Here is a 24270-nt window from a genome sequence, read left to right as displayed (position 1 = left end):
CAGTTAAAGCCTCTAGGCGTGTACTGTAATCGCGTGCAACAGTAATGCTCTAAGTTGCAGCAGATTGCGCCTAATAAGGAACTCTTTTCACATTCAAGACGTAACGAATTGGCGCATGCGCAGCTGTGAAAAGCGCTGCTACAGTACCACGTGAAAGTGCACTTGACAAGTGGCTAGACGTTTTGATCCGCGTTCGGCACATCGATCGGAACCTGAGGAATTACAATCAAAACTCCCTAAGAAATACATTCCAAGGAAATATATTAAGTTAAGTGATGAAATAGTTTTCCTGTGACTACACATAGAAGAGGGGTTGGTAAGCCTGTGGCTTGAACTGCGGTGTTAATCGAAACTTGTCCAATAATGGAGAAACAAGTGAACTAGTTTAACCTGTTGTCCGCGGACAGGTTGAAAAGTTCAACACAGTCTTTAAAGAAAATCTTGGCTTAAAAGCACTTCCAGTTCCAAAGTATACCTAATGGTTCTTTTTAACTGTTCCTGGGGTTTTAAGGTGATATCTCTGTGAGTGGTTTAAATACGAAGTTTGTGGTTCTCAGTTTATAACCCCTGGGGATCCCGCCATTGCGCGGTTAGAAATGTTAATATGGAGTCTACAGAAGAAGATTTTTTTTGTTGGAACTGGGCAGATTCATCTGGAATGTAAATTATAAACGATTAGAAGCATTTTTACATCTCTAGATTAAGACAACGCTGTGTTTTAAAAACGTCCAACCACGCATTGACGTCATAATTTCCCCTCAAGCTTGTCGCGCGAAATTTAAAATCCTGAAATTGCTGAAAGGAAACGCCCAGCATTCAAAACAGGCAAAGAATTATCGACTGAATTTCACTGAAACAGTTTAACATTGACACCAGCTTGTAATGCGGGACAAAGCTGTTTTTTAAGCAAGATTCCCTTTAATATTACTGTCGGCAAAATGGAGCACTTACAAAATTCTTTGTGGTCAATAGATATTTTTGTGTATGTTTTTCGAAACATTCATTCAAAAGTTTCGTCAACCTACTTTACACTAAAACTAAGTTTAAAATTACTGAACTCTGTACTTACCGTCCAAGTTCAACGCTGAATTTTATCCACGGCAATCTGCGTCAGTTATTAGTAAGAGTTACGACAGCAAACTCAGTGTTTAAGAAGAACAAACCGAAAAAAAAAATCCAATCACGGTTGCACACCAGAAAAAAAACAGGTGTCATATAACACTCCTACCTCCCCATAACGACCCCTTTCATCTGTCTCTAAAGTGGTCGTTGCGGCAAGGTTCGACTGTATTAATGAACGCAAGTCGATTGTCGCTTAAATCGGGCACCACATTGCCTACAGCTTGAAGAATTTTGTATTAGAATACTAAACGTATAGTATAGGTACAAAAAACTGTATCAGACTAAGGAAAGAAACTAGTTGAAATTTCTGAGCTCTCCTCTTCGAAACCACGTGCGTAATTTGCATATTATAATTTGAAAAAAAGGAGACTGCAGAGCTATGTTGGTTTTTTTTTCTTTTTCCTGTGGAGATCTAAAATAATTTTATACGGGAGGTTCCTTATAACTACTTAAACAATAAACCAGATAGTTACATGATTTCAGGTTACATCGTATAAACGTTTTTCTGAATGACCGCTTGTGTGTCGTATTTACTTGCGCGCAAGGCTATCTTTTTTTCTCCGAAAAATTATTGTTATGGATATATGACCGAGATAAAGGAACGCAATTTAAGGCTCCGTTGGATATAGAAATTTCTTGGCCACTTTTCTTCCCAACTTGATTGAAAACATGCAACTTAAGTTTTTAAAGCAATGTTTTTGCTTTCAAGGTGTGTCCAAAATGGAAACAAAGCGGTATCGTTTTTTTGCTCCTATCACAGTTATCTCATTCTTTTTCCAACGCCCTTTTCAAAATGTTTTTATAAAAAAGTCTTAAATAGTTCTTTCTACTGATATCATGCATTATCAACATTTTTTTTTGTCTGAACAACAAATTCGGAAAAGCGTGACATCTTTCAAAAGGTTTCTTGTTTTCTTGATCGAGTCTTATCGACCTTTCTATACATTGTTCAGAAATACTGAAAGTATTAGGGTGCTTACCATTTAGCCATGAAAGCCGGAAATTTCGATTGAAAGTCAAATAGAACCGTGATTTTCCGGAACATCCGTTCGGAAATGGAAGACTACCCCCAGAGGTAATTTTTGAATTACCTCTGGGGTAGGGTACTGTTGAACAGAGTTTCTCTCTCTGGATAGCTAGTCAAAAGTTGTTCAGCCTTTCTGATCCTTTCTAGAAAAACATGGTGTTAAATAGAGAGGTACAGTGGAATACGGATTATTCGAAACTCCAAGGAAACAAAATAGGTTCGAGTTACCTAGAGTTCAAGAAAACGATAAATGGGGATGGGAGGGAGATTGCAGTGTTCCAGTGGAGGAAATCGGCCATGTGCATGGCGTTCGGTTCCTCGCGGTCGCATCTGAAATAAGCCCAAAAGACATTCAGGGGCACCAAAGGAGCATAAAATGTTTAAGCAAGCAACCGGAACGATGATCCTGCTGATATACGTTGGATCAATAGTGATCTAATCGGCTTTACATATAAAGTGAAGAATACAAAAGCAAAAATCGACACAACGTAGGATGATTTTTTGAAGGTGTACTATATTTCGGCTGGCCAAACCATCCTTCTTCAGGTACAATGAAAATTTTACATTAGGACGTGTTTTTATGTGGCCGATATTTTCGTAATACCGGAAATATGTAAAAGTAATTGACAGTGTAAATTAAAGATAAGCATACGGTAAAATAAAATAACATGATAAAAGAATATAATAAAAGAAACAAATGGAAACAATTAATATGTTTCTTCGCGGATGTTCAGACCATCAGGATCAATTGTTCTGCCTTTTTGACTTAAAAAAGCTTCCCTGGCCTTACGGATAGAGACTCGGTTCGAAAAGATTTTTTCGATGGGGATTAATTGCATGTCGTTAGCAGTGTGGTTAGGAGAGGACAGGAAATGTTCGGCGGCTGTAGTAGGTTTAGATTTGTTGTTAGGGTTATCTATGGTACGGCGGTGTTCATTAAATCGGTCTTTTAATCGTCGTTTCGTCTCTCCTATGTATTGTAAATTACAACGGTTACATTGAATCATGTAAATGAGGTTTTAGTGTCACAGGTCAGGTTAGATTTTAAGGGGTGCGTTTCCCCGGTAGAAAAGAAGGTACATGTAGTAAGTCAGTGAGAAATGTAGGGACAAGTAGCACAGTTTTTGCCACAACGGAAAGAACCAAAAGGGAGTTGGGGATTAGAAGAATTAGAAGAGAGTTTAGCTGTAACTAGTAAGTCACGAAGGTTAGGGGAGCGTCTGAAGGCTACAACAGGCAAATGCTGAAAAACGTTTTTGCAGCGGTTAGAAGAGTGCAACAAATTGTAATGTTTTTTTGATGATGTTAGAGATGTGAGGAAGTGATGAATTGAAGGTAGTTATAAGTGGTATACGTTTAGGTTTGTTGACGTCTTTGGTTTGTAGAGAAAGTCTGCGAGGGATGTCGGCGGCTCGTTTAAGGAGGTAAGTGGTAAGATGAGCAGCGCGAGTATTTTAAAAACGTGGCGTCGGTAGAACTGATACGTCGTAAGCGGAGTGCTAGACTGAAAGGAATGGCTTTTTTAGTGTGTAAGGGATGACAAGATGAATAGAGTAGATGTTGGTGTTTGTCTGTAGGTTGGGTGTAGAGGTCAGTAGATATACTACTGTCGTTAGTCAAAGAGACACTAACGTCAAGAAAGGTACGTTAGTAGAAGAGTGTGAACTGGTGAATTTAATGGAGTGAATGTTGTTAAGATAATCGATGAAAATTTTTAGGTTGTCTGAACCTTCGGTCAAGATCACAAAAATATCATCGATATATCGTAGCCAAGTGTGGGGTTGAAATGGGGCATTTTCCAAAGCGTTGGCTTCGAAATAACCTAGAAAAGGTTAGCATAAGAGGGCGCCGAAGGAGCGCACTAAAAAGCGGAGGAAGAAGGAGGAGGAGCAGGAGGAAGAAGAGGAAGGTGGAGGGGGATTGATTGTAAAACCCATTTCCCTGCCCAAAACCATCATTGACCACCAGACTGACCTTTCAGGCTCCTCTCGAAGGATACGTTGAGCCCCGTCAACGGTGCGTTGCTCGATCAACTGAGCCGCAATAATTGGGAGTGAACCATTTTGCGATTCCATATGTTTCCGCGAAGGAATGAAGTAACAAAAGATGTTGTTAAAATTTACCTTTAGTCTCGGGTGTCGCATCGGCGACATGTTTGGAGGTATCTTTAAAACCAAACGTAAATTATAAACAGCTATCGATTTGAGATGCCGCAGTGTTTATACAACAGGAATTTGTCTTCGTACAAGAATTCAAGGTCAAACCAAGTAGCATTGAAGAAGTATGAAAAACATATTTCCAACAACTAGCCTTCCGCGTTATAAGTGCAATAAAGCTAAAAACATTGGGAGTTGGCCATATTGTGGGTTAATTTGTTCAGATAAAAGGAACGTAGTGATCAGTGATGCTAGAGGGAATCCCTCCTAAAAAATTAAATACAGGGATATCCGTCGGAAATTTTAAAAGAAATCCCTGAATGAGAATAACTCAAGTTCATTTTCATCCCCGAAGAACTCGAAGAGGAAACAGTTAAGCTACTTTAGTGATTTGAAAAGGTGGCTTTGACTACATTTCACATAAAGTTCACAAACTCATTAATAATTCATTAAGTTTAACTAAAAGGAATCAGTTACTTAGTAAGGATTTTTACGATTTTGTTTCTCCGTTTTCTCTTGAGTTTTTGTTACGATTGAGAAAAAATATCAAACATGACAAGACTGCGTTTGACCACATTTCCCAACACCTCGAAGTTCGTCAAAAAATACTCCGCTAAGCGTCGTGTTTTCAACCTTCTTCTCGGTGTTTGGAAATGTGGTCAAACATGGTCTTTTGTGTTTGATATATTACGCTAACTTTGAAACAATTAAAAAATCAGTTGACTAACACGTGATTCCTGAGCTACACTATAAGCGATAAATGTAGCTACGGCATCTGTTGAGGCACAATCGACTCCCGCTAACTTCCTAAATTCCTGTCATCTTCTTACTGTGATTTTACCCTCGGTAACTCTATCGAGCACTCGATAACAGGAACCTCCCGCTAGTTTCAAGCTATTTTCTATACAATTTTGCCCTCGAATACGTTATCCAGAAATTGAAAATATTTCTCGAACAAGTAAATCGCTTGGACTCTGTAGCGGTAGCCCGACCTTGCTCTCTTTGAAACCTGCAAATTAAAGTCCGCAGTACCTGGACTTCTCCTGCTGTTTTGCTTTGTTTTGTTTCACGTTACGTAATCTTCTGATTTATGCAGTGAGTTAAAAATGTATTGTTTCATTTTCTCTCTCACTTCTCTGTAAGTAAATTTGATAAAATGTACACTGTGTATAGAAATACAGAAACACCGTTTTTTCCTTATTTTCGGTCATTTGTTCTATACTCCTGATATATTGAATTCCCGAGACCTAGAGCCTTTTTCAATTTCCCTTGCAAGTTCGAGTTATCGGAATCGACTGTAACTAAAAAATCACAATTAAACAACAAACAGCTTCGAAGTAACGGCTTTTTGCTACCAAGCGAAATGTCAGTGTACAAAAACACAACTTCAAAGCACCTTCCCGTGTGGGAGTCTCGTACCGTCATTTATAAATGTGAAAAGCTTTTCACAACATAACGCCAAATCAAAGCGATAGCTTACCTCCAGCATCACTACGTTTATGTCCACCATTGGCAGCACAAATCATCAAAGTAATAAGGCAAAAGATAACAGCAACCTTCATTGTCCTTCGCTTGTGAAAATTGTCTTCCCTTGCAAACTCGTGTTCCCCTGTCGGAAACTTGGCAGATGCTTCTGTGTTTAATCATGTCTTTGCGGGAATTTGTTGGCGCGCCTGAAACATCTCCGAGTCAGACCTCCACCGTGTTAGATAACGGATTTTTGCTTGTGTTCTATTCATTTGTGGAATTGTACAAGCCAATCAGATGGCCCTTCCGCGTTGTCTGTCGGGTGGAACCACGGGGGAACTTCCATATGAAAAGGTCAGGATGCGAATTGTCTGGCTTGTAAATTAAGGATGTTGGTCTCACTAAAGGTCTCCAGGACGAAAAGCAAACCAATCAGATTTCCGTGTTCCACGTTGTCACCAAGTGGGACACTCCATTATTTAGAACCAAATTTAAAATAATTTGAAGTAAAAACTAACGATGAAAGCGCGTGACGTTTCGACCAAACTTAAGCCATTATCAAGCTTAAAAGTGAAGATAAAATTATGTATAAGTATAAATATCAAACAAAGAAGTAAAAGTTTGTAAAGTATGAAAATGTTGAAATCTAAGAAAAGGGTTTCTCAAACTCATTAATAGTTCATCAAGTTAAAACAAAGAAAATCACAACCGTGAAGGATGTTTGGATACCCGGTCTTAATTAGCATAGATTTTGACGACTTTACTTCTCTGTTTACTCCTTAGTTTTAGTTTCGATTGAGAAGATATATCAAACACTCGAGGCAGTGTTTCATCGGCTATCCAAACACCTCGAATTTCGTCAAAAATACTCCGCTGCGCGTCGTATTTTCAACTCTCTTCTCGGTGTTTGGATATCCCGATGAAACACTGTCTCTCGTGTTTGATATATTACGTCAAAGACAATAAAAAGCACGCAAGAATAACATAATTAAAAATGATTAAAGACTTTCGCACGAATTAAGTCTGACTGTGCATTGATACAGTCAAACTTGTTCTTGCACTTTTTTTAAGATAGTAAAATTCTTGTTAAGATCCTTGGGCACGTGAGAATATTTCACACGAAAATGTTTCCCAATGGAGGAAGACGCATTCTTGTGCTCGTCTACGCGTTGATGCAAATGCAGCCGCGTATAACCAACATAACCTGCATCACACAGGTCACATGTAAATTGATAAACAAGGGATTGTTGGTTAACAACAGACGGCTTGACTTCGCGCGGTTTCAGCTGTTGTTTGATCTTGTGACTAACAAACGTGTGCTGGACGATCACTTGAATTTTCTGGCTTAAATCCTTGAGTTGATCTCCTACAATATCGACTGAAGCCTAGTCTTTAAATGACAGAACAACGCGAACAGGATCTAACTCATTGTTAAAAGCTGGTAACTCGGTAACAGGTTGATCAGAAATAGATGTTATTGGCCGACTGGGAGGTCCGTATAATGAAAAACTGTGACCGAAGTCTTGAAGACACTGGGAATACGGATTCCTTCTTCCCAGCCATCTGATAGAACCAACAGCGATGGAAGCGTTTCAAGGAATCAAAGCCATGATTCTGAATATGAAATTAAATGATTAACAAACCAATGTCATTATTTTCTATATTGTGATTTCAAACACTCGCAAAAAACGAAATAGATATAGCTTTGGCGTGTTTTGCCTCAGCAAGTGTCATAGAGAAACATTTCATAGAAAATGTCATAAAACATGTCATAGAAAAATTTTAAATTCCAAATTTCCTGTTTCAATGTTATCCAAATGAAAAAGTGAATGGATTCAACATTGAGAAAAGGAAAGAGATATAGCCGAGTGAGTCCACAACATTTTGACCACTGTGATGACGCGTACTCGCTGTCGATAAGAGTACAGACCACGTTAAACCACATTCGATTTTTTAATTTACCACAATATCAACGTCAAAGAAAATGTTTTCTTTTTTTTAGAACGCGAGCTGAAAAAGGCATTGCGCGACAGATTGAAGCGAGCAGCGTGGTATGGACTCTCATCGACAACGGCAAATTAGCCAATCAGATCACGTGATTAGCAGCAGTTAATCTTTGTGGTAAAAAAACAAGAAATTGACAAACAACAAGGTATCCATGGTAACATTTTTATTGTCAAGCCGCTATTTCTTCTACATCCCGTCGTTTACAATTATTTTTACTTCATTGCATATTTGAATTCCCTTAGCAAGAGTCCAAGTTTTTTTCTGCTTATTAATCGAGTACAATGTCCATCACCCCATGTCTACTTGTGGCTTTTGAGCCAGTTGGCTTCCAACTAGGGCAGCCTCTCGCAGACAATGCCATTTGGAAGGCTTGAGTCCACCCGACATGGAGAGTCATTCCAATAACCAGCTGCTCTGATGGGAAGGTTATATGAGTGCCCATCCATCCACATATGCCCGCAAGGTTCTCTCGCTTTTCCGTTGGGTTCATTAGGAGCCCAGCTCGTGTAGACTACAACCGAGTGATCGTACCAGTAGAAATTGTTTGAAGACCATTTCAGCCCGATCCAAACCTGTTTTAGCGAGGGAGCTTTCTTCGTGACCAGATTCAGGACAAACTCGTTCTCTTAAGCGCTGTTTATCTTCACCAGTCCTCCGCCCACAGATTTGCAGTACGCTTGAGTCTGGTCCCAAGTCTTGATTGAACTGCTCACAAGGCAAAGAATTATCGACGGAATTTCACTAAAACAATTTAACATTAACACCAGCTTGTGATTCAGAACAAAACTGTATTTTAACCAAGATTCTCTTTGATATAACTGTCGGCAAAATGGAGCACGTCACTTACAAAATTCATTGTGGTCAACAGATATCTATCACTATGTTTTTTGAAACATTCATTCAAAAGTTTCGTCAACCTACTTTATACTTTTTATTTTTATTTATTTATTTTTTTAATTCTTTAGACCAAAACTGATTTTAAAATTTCTTGACTCTGTACTTACCGCCTAAGTTCAAGGCTGAATTTTATCCACGGCAGTCTGCGTCAGTTATTGGTAAGAGTTAAGACAGTAAACTCAGTGTTTAAGAAGAACAAACCGAAACAAAATCAAATCACGGTTGCTCACCAGAAAAATACAGGTGTCATATAACACTCTTAAATGCCTATAACGGCCACCTCTCTACAACGGCCACTTTCCTCTGTCCCCGAGATTGTCGATGCGGAAAGGTTCGACAGTGTTAATGAACGGAAGCCGATTGTCTCTTAAATCGGGCACCAAATTGCCTACAGCTTGAAGAATTTTGTATTAGAATACCGAACGTATAGTATAGGTACACAAAACTGTATCAGACAAAGGGAAGAAACTAGTTGAAATTTCTGAGCTTTCCTCTCAAAAATCACGCGCGTAATTTGCATATTATAATGTAAAAAAAGGAGACTGCAGAACTATGTTGGTTTTTTTTCTTGTGGAGATCTAAAATAGTTTTACATGGGAGGTTCCTTATAACTAGCTAAACAATAAACCAGGCAGTTACATGATTTCAAGTTACATCGTTTAAACGTCTTTCTGAGTGACCGCGCCGTGTGTGTCTTATTTACTTGCAAGGCTATGTTTTTTTTTCCCCAAATTATTGTTATGGATATATGACCAAGACCAAGGAATGCAATTTTAGGCTCCGTTGGAATCAATGAATATAGAAATTTCTTGGCCACTTTTATTCTCGACTTAATGGTAAATATGCAACTTAAGCTCTTTGAAGCAACGTTTTCGCTTTCAAGGTGTGTCCAAAATAGAGACAAAGCGGTATTAATTTTTTTGTCCTTATCACAATTATCTCATTCTTTTTCCGACGTCCTTTACAAAATATTTTTATAAAACGTCTTAAACGATCTTTCTACTGATGTCATGCATTATCAACAATTTTTCGCATTTTTCATTTAAGCGAAAAAAAAAAAAAACACCTCATGTATTGATTTACCTTGCCGAATTTAGTACACAAAGAAAGTTGTATAAGAATAGGTTTCACAGTTGTGAAATTTTTTACGAGAAATGAATGCCAGGTGAGAACGCTTACCCCCTGGCATTTGTTTCTTTGTAAAAAGTTTAAGATCCCATATTTTTTGCAATGGATTCTTATGAAACTTCGCATAATTATTAACTTCGGCATGATAAATCGAACGATGACTTTTCCAGTTTTTTGTTTGAACAACAAATTCGGAAAAGCTTGACATCTTTCAAAAGGTCCATTGTTTTCTTGATCGAGTCTTATCGACCCTTCCATACATTTTTCAGAGATACTGAAAGTACTGGGGTGCTTACCGTTTAGCCAAGAAATCCAGAAATTTCGATTGAAAGTCAAATGAAATCGTAATTTTCCGGAACATCCGTTCGGAAATAGCAGACTACCTCCAGTGGTAATATTTAATTTTCCATTTCCAGTCTCTCATCCTATGGAGTTCCATCCCCGCCAAAAATCAAAGTTGATCACAACATTCAACTTGACAGTTTAACAAATAACTTGGCAAACATCAACATCATATTTCACTCTTCAACTTTGTACTTTGTATCACAATCATTGAAACTTTAAACATCAACTTTCAAAGTGACAGTTCAACGTTCAACTTTATCCATCAACATTCATGTTAACTTGGCAACAATGATCTTGACACATGGGCTGTCAGCGAAAGATGAAGTTTGAATCTCCAAGTCGAATGTTGAGTCACCAAGAGCGCACCAATCCCGCCAAAATTCAACTTGAGAATTCGACTTTCAAGTTGATAATCCAACATGAAATGTTACGTGTCAATATCCGTGTTTAGCAATGAACATTGCTATTGCTGATGACGTAAATATGTTCTCAATGAGGTAATGTTCAATTTCGCAAAGTTGGTTTAAACCTCGTTCCCAGGGTTCTCTCTCTTCCTCCCTCGAGAAAGTACCCTGGCTGCGGCTGGTCACGTGTCTACGTATGCCAACCAAAGCCGCACAGAGGGTGAGTCCTCAGCTTAAATTTAGTCAACGCTGTCTAGGGAGGTGAATGTTGTGCTTCTATACAGACGTTATTTATTTTGAAAGTGAAGCAAGTTGTTTGTCAGAGATCCTGCCTGACCAATGCTTCGTCGCTATGATCTGAACTTCTATGAGTATGAATTAAACATTTAATTTAAACATTTTAAACATTTCTTGACAAAGAAAACCATGCAAGAACCAACGTGCCGTGCAGCGGTTTTCTTTTCCACGGGGTGTCTATGTTATTTTTCTCAGTAACTTCTATGTTTTTTTTGTTTTGTTTTGTTTTGTTTTTTGTACCTTTGAAAAAGAAATAATGAAGTAATAAAGATTGTTTTGCTTACTATCTTAAACCATGAAAAAGCCATGAAAAATCACTTTCGACCGGTCATTATTTATCGCCTGGGGGATGGCGGGGGATTTTCGGCTAAAGACAGTAACATTTCGCTGATACCCCATTCAAATGTTATTTTATTGAAGTATCCCCCTCATAGCTATTAATAAATTTCATGATCCCCCCTCAATGTCTTCGCACACATATTCACCTTTCGACATATATATTTAGTGCTTTTAACGGTCATATGACAGTAATATTTTCAATCATGATGCTGACTTACAGATTAATGAAGCCGCCATGGTGCAGTCTCTTGATCCGTGTCTTCCCGATATCTCATCAGGGTTCTAACAGAAGTTTTTACAGGCGTCGAATAAAGCGTAAGAGGCGGGATAAATTAAAGTGAGGTCCGATTCGCCCGAAGGGACAAGCCAGCGTACGGGGTCCGGGGGTATGTTCCCTCAGAAAATTTTGAAATTTTAGGTGGCCAAAGATGCGATTTCATGCAAAGGGAATCATTTTCCATAACACTGGGAAAGTGTTACGGAAAATGAGTTGTTTATGATTTATAAAATTAGATGTAGCAAGTAGTGCTGTTTCACCTTTTTAATTAAAATACTAGTTTCTTCTTGAAACGTCTCAGTCTGTAAGTCCTAATTTATTGTTATATGTATACAAATTTCAATGACCAGAACAGGTGGCTACATTCGATTTTACAGCCGGTAGAATTCCGCCGTTCTACTGAGAGCCCCGTAACTGCTCTGATCTGATGTCAATTGACATAACAGCAACTAACCATCCCAAGTGTTCGGAAACTGCAAAGTTACACTTTTTAGAGTGCCAAAAAGTCGTCCACCAAGTCTATATGGGCATGTGACATTTAGTGATCCTCCCTTTTGGGCTCTCAGTTACGACTGATCTCCCCTTCTGTCATTCTAAAAATCGAATGATCCCCCCCAAAAAAATCGTCCTCCTCCTACTGGGCTCAGTAGGTGAGCTCAGTGGAGACAAACTTTAACTGTCCTGCCCCTCCCTCCAACCATTTTTCTGGAATCTGCAAAAATCTAGCAGACACGTGACCAGCCGCAACCAGGGTACTTTCTCGAGGGAGGAAGAGAGAGGACCCTGGGAACGAGGTTTAAACCAACTTTGCGAAATTGAACATTACCTCATTGAGAACATATTTACGTCATCAGCAATAGCAATGTTCATTGCTAAACACGGATATTGACACGTAACATTTCATGTTGGATTATCAACTTGAAAGTCGAATTCTCAAGTTGAATTTTGGCGGGATTGGTGCGCTCTTGGTGACTCAACATTCGACTTGGAGATTCAAACTTCATCTTTCGCTGACAGCCCATGTGTCAAGATCATTGTTGCCAAGTTAACATGAATGTTGATGGATAAAGTTGAACGTTGAACTGTCACTTTGAAAGTTGATGTTTAAAGTTTCAATGATTGTGATACAAAGTACAAAGTTGAAGAGTGAAATATGATGTTGATGTTTGCCAAGTTAATTGTTAAACTGTCAAGTTGAATGTTGTGATCAACTTTGATTTTTGGCGGGGATGGAACTCCATACTCATCAACCGAAAACAATTAGGGGAAATAGAATTGTAAATGGTTTGTTTGCTGATTGTGGCAAACCCCTTACCATCATTATTCAACGGTCAGCCTAACTGGGTTATTTTGACAAATGGCAAGCGCCCTTGGTCTGCTAACTGGAAACGTCTTTTGATACAACTGTCGCAAAATGACACATGGCGATGGAATGAAGCATTATACATCTCGCTACTGAACAAGTCATTTCTTTTGTATTCACCTCCATGTAAATAAAACTGTCCTTCCTCGATTAGGAAATTCAGTGGAATCGTTTTTCTCATAAATCATCCAAAAGAGGCATAGCCGTAGCGGCCTTTCCCACAAGACAATTCGGATTCATATATTTTTACAACTTGGCAAAAGTCGGTAAATTCCACAATAATTCACTAAATTGAAAGAATTAAAAAATCCGCTATGTTATACATACAGTACCATACATATAGTTGTCAATCATAGAAAAGCAGACCAATCAGGGCCCATTACGTTTTTTTTATCCTCACCTAAACCATTTCATCACCACTTTTCTGGATACTTAGGCGACGTGGCATTATTCTTCAACTGAACGAGTCGAGATCGGTACAACTTGCAAGCACACAAGGTAATAATATTTGGTTTTAGTGTTTAACGTGTTTCTGAAGGGCATGATCTTACCTAAGATCATACATTGACAAATATCGAGGGACCGCACGCAGGATGAATCATAGCAAAATTTAGAAACGTTCTCTGGTAAAAATTTATAAAAACATAAGCTTTAAACTGCCTGAGTGAAAAGGAGCTGTCTTTTTGGCTGGCAGCAAAAACAGCACAGAAATCAACTATACAACCATACGACTTCTCTACTCTTTTTTAATCACCAGTTTTTTCCTTGCAGTAAACTCTCCTCATCACCATTTACTTTAATGTGTTATTAATCTCTTATCTTTGTTTTTCTGATTTCAGAAAAATTGGACTTGAATGCTATTAGTTCACCGATGTTCCGCATACGCAAATCTAGTGACGAATAATTTTGCCAACTTGCGGCTCAAATTCGTGACGCCCTAGATGTTAGTTCTGTTAGTTCTTAACGAGGGAAAATTGAGCTGGTATTTTGGTATTGTTTTTATATATTTTTTAATCACATGGTAAAATGTTTCCATATTGCATACGTTGATCGACAGCTGTCAGTCATGAAGGTAAGAAAGCCAATCAAAATCCATTACGTTCTTTTTTGTCCCCATCTCGATCGCCACCCATTTCGTCGCGCTACTTCAGTTTCTAGATATTTTGTTAACGTAGCATTCTACTGGTCTAACCTGGTTGAAATAGTAGTAACTGTAACAAGCCGAGGTAAGAACATTAATTCATATTTATGGTATACGGTAACAAAAGCTCAAAAATACTTTGAAATTTCTATTGATTCTTAAAGTGATTGTTCTGCCCACAAGCCACATGTTCAGCATCTTTTAGACTAACACGTTATGTTTTAAGGGAGAAAGGTTCTTTGAGGCCGACCGCAGAAGCAACAAAAACTTCCAACAAAGATTAGGGAAGTTTTAGAAGTTTTCTTCCTTCTGGCCCTGTACTCCGTGTTCTGCTTGTAATAGACCAAAGAGAGGCAACAAATAGAATAGACATGACAAAGAAAACCGTTGATTCATAATATGATGACTTTTAAACGAGAGAGGATGTTTTCAATTGCCCACGTGCAAGTCGAATTTTAGTCCTTAGAATGCCTGTTTGAGGTTTCTTGTGTACGTTATTGTCTAGGAATAATGCTGCCTTCTTTAACTGTGCATAAATTTAAGAGAGTCAACGAAATGCATGCAGCTTACCAAATAACCACTTTGCCTCACTCTCATTGTGTGTTACTGCGCCTTTAAATAACATGCTAAGTTGAACTAAAATTCAAAGCTCAACCGACAAATGCGTTTTTCGCTATCGTCAATATAATCAGATGTTCGGCGGCTCCTCCCAGCTTCCGACTACTGCCGAGCGCGCGGTAATCAAATCAAATCGTTGAGCACAGCTCAGACAACATAGTCGGAAGCTGGGAGAAGTCGCCGAACATTTTGAAAGTTAGCTGTATCACAATCTTTATTTACAATATTTGCCTCATTAGCATAAGCGATACAGTTTCGGATGAAGATGCAAAAAAATTAGTTCTGAATATTGAAAGGGAACAGCACGATTAACTGTCCCAAGGAATTTGAACCCGGTATATTGAACACTTTTTGTGCGATGTACATGGGTACGTTTAAAAAGTCAAGATTTTGAAAAAAATGTATGACCTCATTAGCGCTTTTGCCACCCAGAAATTTTGCGGTTTTTGAAAGCCAACTTCTCCTCGAATGTTACACCCAAAGAGGCAAAAATTTCACCAATGACTGAGTTTGACAAGGTCTTTAAATGTCTGTAATACTGTGGCTTGAGCAAGCTAGGTTAGCAAGTAACTTATTATTGCTTGTTGATATGGCAAGACTTCGGCTTACCATGTAATCAATATACATTTTTTTCCTCAGCTTACTTTTGATCTAAGATGTCTGTCATTAAAAGCCTTTGCTTTTTGATGTTATTGACGGCCGTAGTTCTGGAGGCTACTCCAATGGAAGGTAAAAGTTCTTTTGATTACTGATCAGGGCTGATTCACAAATTTAAAGTGCACCTAACCCCCAATTTTTTTTTTTCGCTAAAACAAATCTAGACTTTATTTGAAGCATTTGGGCGAAGAAATTTTTGAATTTGGTTGAATCCTCGATTTTCTATGCCCTTTCAAAGTCGCGATTAAGTGTTTCACGACCGCGTTTTAGGGAGTCTGGGGCGGTGGTACCTGATGACGTCTACCCAGGAACCAAACACAATAGCGCCTCAGTCAACTCTCTGTATTTGCTCGAGAAAATAGAACGCAAAACTAATCGTTCCGATGTATTTTGGGACTAAAACGTCCAAGTTTTGTCTCAGAATCATTTCTTTTTCGTCACTGGAGTCAGAGTTAAGTTTCGATTCGGAAGGCTCCGAAATAAACTTCGATCGAGCACGTTCGACAACTGTGAACTCACTGCTTAGAGCTTTGAGAGCAATTTACAATATTTCAAGCGACGACGGGGAAGACGTCTTTGCGGACGAGCTGCTTGTATATTAGGAATGGAAAGCTAGATACGAAGTGGAGGAGCAGGCAAACGAAAAGCAGGAAAGAAAACTCAAGGACTGCTTTGGATGGTAATTTCGTCAACTAAACATAAGACTCCCACGCGTGTTTATAGCCCGTTTCCATTTGTCCTTAGCGAGAATGTATTTTGTCAAGGTTCTGTTAAACCCAGTTTGTGTTTTACTTTCAGTTGAATGCTTCATGTTTATAAGAGCGACGTACGTGTTGCAGTTTTCGAGACTTGATGACCTCCAAAACATTGGCTTCGATCGATTGAAAATCGTATTGTTTGGACCTGTATTTTTGAAGCTGCGGGAAGAAAGGCGGAAGGAAACATTTCATACAATTACCGATTTCACATTGTCACACGTTTTAAGTCGTAACTCCAAATAACCAATGTAAATTGTTCTCAAAGTTTGCAGTGAAATTCGTCGGATAAGCGAAAAGGATGTGTTCCCTAAGCGGTCCGCAGATAATGTTACGCGGTCATATTTTCGACGCTATTGCACAGAATCTTTGTCGCACTGCTGATTTCCAAACCTTCGAAAAACTCTGTGAGTCTAACAATTTTGTTATCATGTAATTCTAGAGGATTAATCTTCGACTTTCATCTAAATCGAAAGAGAAATAAGTGTTGGTTAGCGGCGTACAGTTGCGATCCATTTACACATCAGTATAACGCTTCTTGATCATGACCGGATCACACAACTTTGCCGGTTATGTTATCTTTGTCGCACTGCTGATTTCCAAACCTTCGAAAAACTCTGTGAGTCTAACAATTTTGTTATCATGTAATTCTAGAGGATTAATCTTCGACTTTCATCTAAATCGAAAGAGAAATAAGTGTTGGTTAGCGGCGTACAGTTGCGATCTATTTACACATCAGTATAACGCTTCTTGATCATGACCGGATCACACAACTTTGCCGGTTATGTTATAAATACCGCGGGATTGGAAGATATAGGTTGTAGGTAGTATTTCTACAAATTGCTGGTTAGCTTTAAGCAGAAAATTTATGAAAATAGCGTTCGAAAGTCTGCGGAACAAATTCCATTGAGAGTTCTTTAATGGTTCTCACAGGTTCAGTTCGCTTGTTTCGGTTCGACAAAATCAACCATCGTTTACGTCTTTATTGCACCATTAGCCGATCATCGTCAGTAAATTGTACAGTATATCTTTCTTGAAATCTGGAATATTGCTGCAACAGCCGATAGCACCTCTGGAAGGCGTTTCTGCGCACTTTTCGAATGTGTATTGCACCATCCTGAAGGAAATGAGAGGAAATGAGATATCCAACCTTCCTGGGTAGACGTCACAAGAGCCGCTGGACCCATTCTCCTCAAACTCGGTCGTGAAACAAAATGGCGGTGTTTTGGAGCTATTTTCGAGATTTCGTCGTGGCACAGAAAATCGAGGATTTAACGGAATTCAAAAATTTTTTCGCAGAACTATTTCAAATAATAAGTAGATTCGTTCTAACGAAAAAAAAAATTTGGGGGTTAGGTGCACTTTAGTGGAAAGAAACTCTTGAACATGTTGTTTGCCCCGCGGAAAATCAGGCTCGGTGAGGTTTTCAAGGTTACAGCTCGAAATCCTTGTTTAGCTTGTTTCGTTATGAAATTTTGTCCTTTCTTTTTTGTACCTGAGGAAATTGGTAAAGTCCGGCGCAAACCTTTGTGATTGACAAAGACCGCAAATTCCGTGAAAAAAACAAAAAACAAAAGGCAGAATGGCATGAGATTTTTCTTAAGTTTTTGTCTTTAAACATTAGACTAAAACTTTGCCTCACACTACTTCGATGCCTACATGTTTGATAGATTTTTTTACGTCCGATGTTTTTGTCTTTGTGACAAAAATTGAAGAAAATTAATTCGCGTTTTAGGGGATTGCATATTTTCCCGATAAATTCTAAGTTTGGCTTGATTTTGTCGCATATTTACAACATACAATCAAGCTTTGTGGTAAGGATGATTGACGGCTTAATCGGTCAACAATTCCTTCGATTGGAAGGTAATTTTACAAATTTCGCTTTTTAAACAGCTGATAACAGTTATTTTAGTAGCATAGCGTTTTAACGAAGGAGATCACTAACAGTGATATATAATTTTACCCACAGGGAAAGGAATGGCGAAGAGGCACGCATGCGAAAACTCGTGTGTAGTTGCCTTACATTGTTATGGGATGCCGCTTTATCAGGACACTGGCTGCCCTTCAGGCAAGATTTGCTGTGATAATGTAAGTTGAGTCCAGAGTAACTTGCATTTAAGAGAGCTCAGTCGAGGTATTTTGGGCCATTTTGGCAACGTACAAAATTACCGTTAAATTGAAGGAAAATAGTAGTTTACTAAGATAAAAAATGCCAAAGAGATAATAATCAACCATATGCATAAAGAAACAAAGAGAGATGGGGAAGATTAACTCGGATTACAAACGACGAAATTGAAAAATTAAGACTAAACTTTTCAGACTCAAAAATCGTGTTATGGCTCCTTTAAGTATTTTCCTCTCTGACGTTTGTGGAGGCCGGGTGATCGAGTTATAAAGGGCGCTGGATTTGAAGTGTGGAGGTTCATGATTCAATAGCCCATTTTACAGTTTTGTGCTCAGTGACCTGGCCCATAAATGAATGAAAGCGAGGCTGGAGGTGACCTTGTTTTGATACAGACGTCTCTGCTTTTGACATGTTAATATAATTAGCTTGCATCAGAACAACCTGATTTACACAACAAAAGCAGTGAGGTATCAAATCATCTCCAGCCTCGCTGCCATTCAAAGGCCAGGTCACTGAGCAGACAGCTGTAAAATGGTCTATTCCTCCACCCTCCACCAAATTTGCGATCTAAAGAGTTTCGGGAGCTTTTTTTCGGGATAATTCAAACTGGCGATTTGGGGATAAGCCGAGATTCTGGTAATGAAACTTTGGGGGGTTTGACAAAAGGCAGTAATTAAGAGGTATTTTCTAAGACTTTGGAAAGATTTGAGGGATTTGCGTTCAGCATAATAGTCCATTTTGGCGCAAAGAATTGAACTTTATTTGCACCCTCCCGTCACTAATATACTTGAGTACCACCTTCGATCCATGCGTCAATGATTTATGTTGTCAATTTTTTTCGTCCCTTATTAGTCTTTCTTCAACTGTATTCAGTCGATCTAATGTTGTGTTTTTCTTCTAATCAGCGAAGTATGTAATCTCGCACCCAGACTTCACTCTGTTTCTCCCTTCCACCTGGCCGTGGGAGATCTAGGCTCGAGAAGTTTGCACATTCTTTGCCTAGATACAGTTTCGATGAAAACTGCTTTCTGACCGTATCTTTGTAGTTATTAAATAGCACGTATGTATAAAAATCATAGCCTCCTTTACCCTTAATTTGATTCATGTTTCCTTTCTTTTCGTTTTTAGACCACTGTCACAATAAACAACTTTGGATCATTTGTTTATTTTAGCTGTTTCAATGCCAGGCGTGGCCCCTAACTCGATTTATGTCTAAGTCAAGCCAGAAAGGCTTGTTGTGTTGTGTTCTTGTACAAGCACTTGACTCTCAACGTGCCTCTCTTCTCTTAGGAGCATAATGAAAATACCGGCTATCTTCAAAAATTTGGTTCATTTTTTTGTGAGTTGCTAGAAATTATACACGGTTTGTGGATTAGTCAAACTTTCGGGTCATAGGTAATATACATGTGGATGGGTTGAAGTTATTCTTAGCTGATAAAATGCGCATTGATAAAAGTAACATTGAAATGATGAAGTTATACAGAAAATCTTTGCACACTTGGGCAAAGTGTTAAAAACGTAGTCCACGAGATATAAAGAAATTGACAAACATGGTAACATTTTTATTGTCAAGCTGCTATTTTCTCTACATCCCGTTGCTTAGAATTATTTTTACTTCATTGCATATTGAAATGTCCCTTAGCAAGAGTCCAAGTTTTTTCTGCTTATTAAACGAGTACAATGCCCATTACCCCATGTCTACTTGCGGCTTTTGACCCAGTTGGCTTGTCAGCTAGGGCAGCCTCTCGCAGACAATACCATTTGGAAGGCTTGAGTTCACCCCACATGGCAAGTCATTCCAATAACCAGCTGCTCTGATGGGAAGGCTATATGAGTGCCCATCCACCCACATATGCCCGCATGGTTCTCTCGCTTTTCCATTGGGTTCATTTGGAGCCCAGTTCGTGTAGACTGGAACCGAGTGATCGTACCAGTAGAAAGCGGTTGAGGACCATTTCAGCCCGATCCAAACCTGTTTTAGTGATGGAGATTTCTTCGTGACGAGATTCAGGACAAACTCGTTCTCTTCGGCGCTGTTGATCTTCACCAGTCCTGCGCCCAGAGATTTGCAGTATGCTTGAGCCTGGGACCAAGTCTTAATGGAACTACTCACTAGGTAACAGTAGTTGTCAAATCGCGTCCAGCCGTGAGGACAAGGTTGACCTGGAAACGAGTTGAAATATCGAAAATGTTGATGATGAAGAATGATCTAGCACCAAAATAGTTTAACAGCTTACGAGTTCTTCAGTAAGTTCAAGACTCTCTTCAACCAAGTCGGCTAGCTTAATACCAATATACTAGAATTTGTGAACAAATTTCAAAAAGTGATTAGTTTCTAAAGAAACCTAGCTGAAGTGCTGCGTCGGCGAGGATTCGAAGTGGAACACCTAGATATTTGTCAACTTCACGTTGACTTTGTGAAGCTAAAACGCACTACGGCAGTTCATTTTCCTTTGTAAGCTTCAGATTTAGTATCTTCTAAGTAATTAAATTCGTTAGTTATGCATTGCGTGGTAGAATGGACAGGAGCAGTTATAGAAACGATTTGAGGCGGGGTGTATGATCTAAGTTTACTTGAGGCACTCGACTGACAAAATTTCGATGGCTTAACTTACCAACAGTCTTCTCAATGTTTTCCAGAACTCCAGGATCCTGTTGTGGCACACTAGGCAATGCTGAAAGGAAACCAGAAAATGGGAAAAAGTAATAAGAAATAGTGCTCTGTAAAGCAGACAACGCACATAACAAAACCATAACTGGCTATGATAGAAACACCAGTGGACTGGAGTGATACTGTAGTTTAAGCGATACTTCATTAGCACAAGTTCCCGAAAGACTTTAACGGCAAATTAGTGTTCAGTTACTGTTCTTGTTAATAAGTCTGATCGCATAAAGAGCGCATATTTTAGGATTTGCTTTTTGAGGGCATATCTAAAACGCTTGGTTTGGGCCGCGTGTCTTTCAAACTAGAAAATCGTCTTGATCGATGCCTCAATTCCTATGGATGTAATGGCGATTAATTACTGTTAAAGTCACAAATCGGAATTAAAATACCTGCTACACATCCTATGGCAAATAGAGCGGTAACGATATAGAGTGGCAAAGATGTAAACATCTTCATCTCGATTTTCCTTTGGCTGTTAGAGGCAATGTTAAAGGACAGTTTGAACGCAATCTCGCTCACGTTTCCGTGGGTTCGATGTATAATGAGTCGGGCAGTAGTGATGACTCACTCTTATACCATCCATCGAACACGAAGAAACAAGAACGTAAACACTGTGATGTCAGTATGAAGAAGCGTAAACTCGAGGGGAGTACCCGTCGGTCGAGGCAAGCTCAGCTAGAGGGTATTTACTCCATTTAGGCTATTTTAGACCGTGCCGTGAGCCAGATCGGACCATAAATTTCCATAAATGTCCAGACCAAACACTGAAAACACTCAGAACGTCTTGAGCGGTAAGCTTTTCACAACCCTTCTAATAATTCTCTTCGACAGCTGAATGCGCGAAAAGAACTGGAGGGGGAAGAGGAAGACAGAAAATCGTCCGTCCCGTCCCACGGCCTCCCCGTCATAAAATTCACATTCGCCTGTTCCCTTCCCGTGATAATTTACATTTCCGTCATCACTCGCTGAGTTTCTGTCGAGTTCTTTACGTACAAGGCTGTCGACAGTCCAGCAGGATGTGGACGGAAAGTCTTATTCAAACCTGTTTACAGTGTTCTACCCTTGTTTGAAAATGTCGAATGATCAAAACAGTTGTTTAATTTTGTATAGTGGCAAATGTTCGCCGCTTTGTTGTACTAAAGATCCCCAACTTGATTAAGAAAAAGGCCTTGTCTAGGACAGTCATGTTAAATTAAATATGCCTAAGCTCTGGTATTTCGTCCTGATTGCAATCAGTTGTACTAAGCCACAATTTCGCCTGTTTATCGCTTTCTAAACAAAGGTTGTATACTTTTGAGCGGTCCATATGAGAATCAGTGAAATACAAATGCTGGCGAATAAATAACGCGCTTTGAACAACGAAAAAATGTCAACAGTGGTTAATGCTCCACAACTAAAATATTTACTTAATATTTACACTGTCTGTTTTTTTTTTTGTTTTTTTTTGACGTGGCAGGTCATTATCGTCCTCAGCGACCGCGATACTGTTGGTCAGAGACAAGGTGGCTGTTCCAATAGGTCGTTTTCACTGTCACACAACGAAAAAACATATCGAAAACTAATCAGTAGATAAAATCAAGAAATCGTAATGTTATAGGAGACAAGTAAAGACGACACTTCTCCAAGTTTTAGGTCTCTGCGTTTCCCCAAACTTGAGATATTCGTCGAAATGTTTAGGGTAAATTTACAGAGCCCAGTATGGAACCGCCATGTTGGTGGAGCTTCGCGCTCCTCCAATATGGTGGCCGGAAAATGGTGTAAACATCTGGAACTACTTTGGCAATCTAGGCGACTGATTATCTTCACTGAACCAACAAACATTGATGCAAGCACTCTTCCTAATACTTTAACTCCTAAAATGGATTAAAATCATGAGATAAGTGTATATTTTTTTTCAAACGCGATCGTAGCTCATGGTGTCACGTACCACCATAACTCCGAAATTCGAAATGCGCTGGTTCCCAAACTGAGCACGCTATTGAGCTGAAAAGTTTTAGATAGATATTAATTAAGATCACCTTATGCCTAATGAGGATAAAAACTTTGTGGCTTTTTAGTTTTAGATTTTGGAATTTGATGACGTCACGTGAAAATGATATATACGCTGTATTTCGAGTTGTTTTGGCCAGGCACAGAATTAACTTAAAAGTGCATCTAACCCCAAATGGTTCTCTTTTTTTTTCACTAGAACGAATCTACTTGTTATTTGAAATATTTCTGCGAAAAAATTTTTGGATACGGTTAAATCCTCGATTTTCTGTGCCCCGACGAAATCTCGAAAATAGCTCCAAAACACCGCCATTTTGTTTCGCGACCGAGTTTGAGGAGAATGGGTCCAGCGGCTCTTGTGACGTCTACCCAGGAAGGTTGAATATCTCATGTCCTCTCATTTTCTTCAGGATGGTGCAGTACACATTCGAAAAGTGCGCAGAAACGCCTTCCAGAAGTACTATCGGCTGTTGCAGCAATATCCCAGATTTAAAGAAAGATATACTGTACAATTTACTGGCGATGATCGCTCAATGGTACAATAAAGACGTAAACGATGGTTGATTCTGTCGTAGACTAAGAGTAATCCCTCTTTCGCTTAGTCCGTCGTGCGTGACGCGAGAGAAAACCGCGAGAAAGAAATGGCTGCGCGAAATCCTGGAGGCGAGTAGCGGGCGAAAGGAGGGACTACCGTCTATAAAGCCTAAGAGTTTGAATTATACGTTGCTCTTACAACGCAAAAATATGATTAGCTTATGTTAGGAGCGTTGACAACGTGTTGTCAACATTCGAGATACGTGTGACGTCTTGCAGGAATGTTTCGGAACCGGAGCAAATCGAAGCGTTGGAATCGCGCTTCGCAACCCTTGAAGTTCTTGCGAATCTGCCAACAGGATTCGGAAAGATTTAAATTTAGCTAATGTTTTGTTTGGCAAAGCTTTCGGCCTCCAACCCGACTGCGAGTGTGTTAGTGATTTCGCCGTTCAACAGCATCGTCCAAGTCAGCGAATATAAATTCACTGAGTTTGGCCTTGCTGCGTTCCATTTGAAAGATTGAACGGGACTTCCACTTGAAGCCGGACATTCACCTGAAACTTTCCGCTGCTATCGGCAAACATTTCACCGCAGTTGGATATCTCCTATGTCAAATTCATAATGTAATTGTAAATTCTCGGTTGAAACTCTGCGTTTGAAATTTTGGCAATAACTTTCATATTTACACCTACAGACGCAGCGAAAATCGTTACAAGATGCCTCATTCGCCGTATTCTCTTTATACTTCTTTGGCAATTTCGCTGAACGAACACTGCACGAACAGTGGTACCAGTGGGTTTTCTCAGCAGTCCTTGACAATGTTATGAAGAAATTCATTGTCAATAACAGGACAATCGCATGAAAAACTCGACTCAAGTTTGACAGTGGCGTGATTTTCCTGGACCAGTCACAATTCTTTGCTACGCATAGCAACCAATGAGATGACCTCATTTTGTA

General features: G+C 39.2%; 1 protein-coding gene across 2 annotated transcripts; it reads right to left on the bottom strand.

The window, feature by feature from the left end:
* Positions 1-19681: 19681 nt before the first annotated feature.
* On the bottom strand, positions 19682-22174 carry LOC145502750 (perlucin-like protein). Of its 2 annotated transcripts, XM_081482110.1 has the most exons (3): positions 21180-22174; positions 20741-20800; positions 19682-20288 (listed from the first exon to the last, which is right to left on the bottom strand). In XM_081482110.1, the coding sequence occupies exons 1-3, from the start codon at positions 21244-21246 to the stop codon at positions 19858-19860; spliced, it is 558 nt and encodes a 185-aa protein (XP_081338236.1). In that variant the 5' UTR covers positions 21247-22174; the 3' UTR covers positions 19682-19857. The 2 variants fall into 2 exon arrangements, with proteins under 2 accessions (XP_081338236.1, XP_081338235.1); XM_081482109.1 differs by lacking the exon at positions 21180-22174 and having other exon boundaries at positions 20741-21165.
* Positions 22175-24270: the final 2096 nt, after the last annotated feature.

This window comes from Orbicella franksi, chromosome 11 (assembly GCF_964199315.1).
Source record: "Orbicella franksi chromosome 11, jaOrbFran1.1, whole genome shotgun sequence".
Lineage (NCBI taxonomy): Eukaryota > Metazoa > Cnidaria > Anthozoa > Scleractinia > Merulinidae > Orbicella > Orbicella franksi.
Note: the sequence above shows the minus strand (reverse complement) of the source record. Positions and strands in the feature narration are given on the sequence as shown.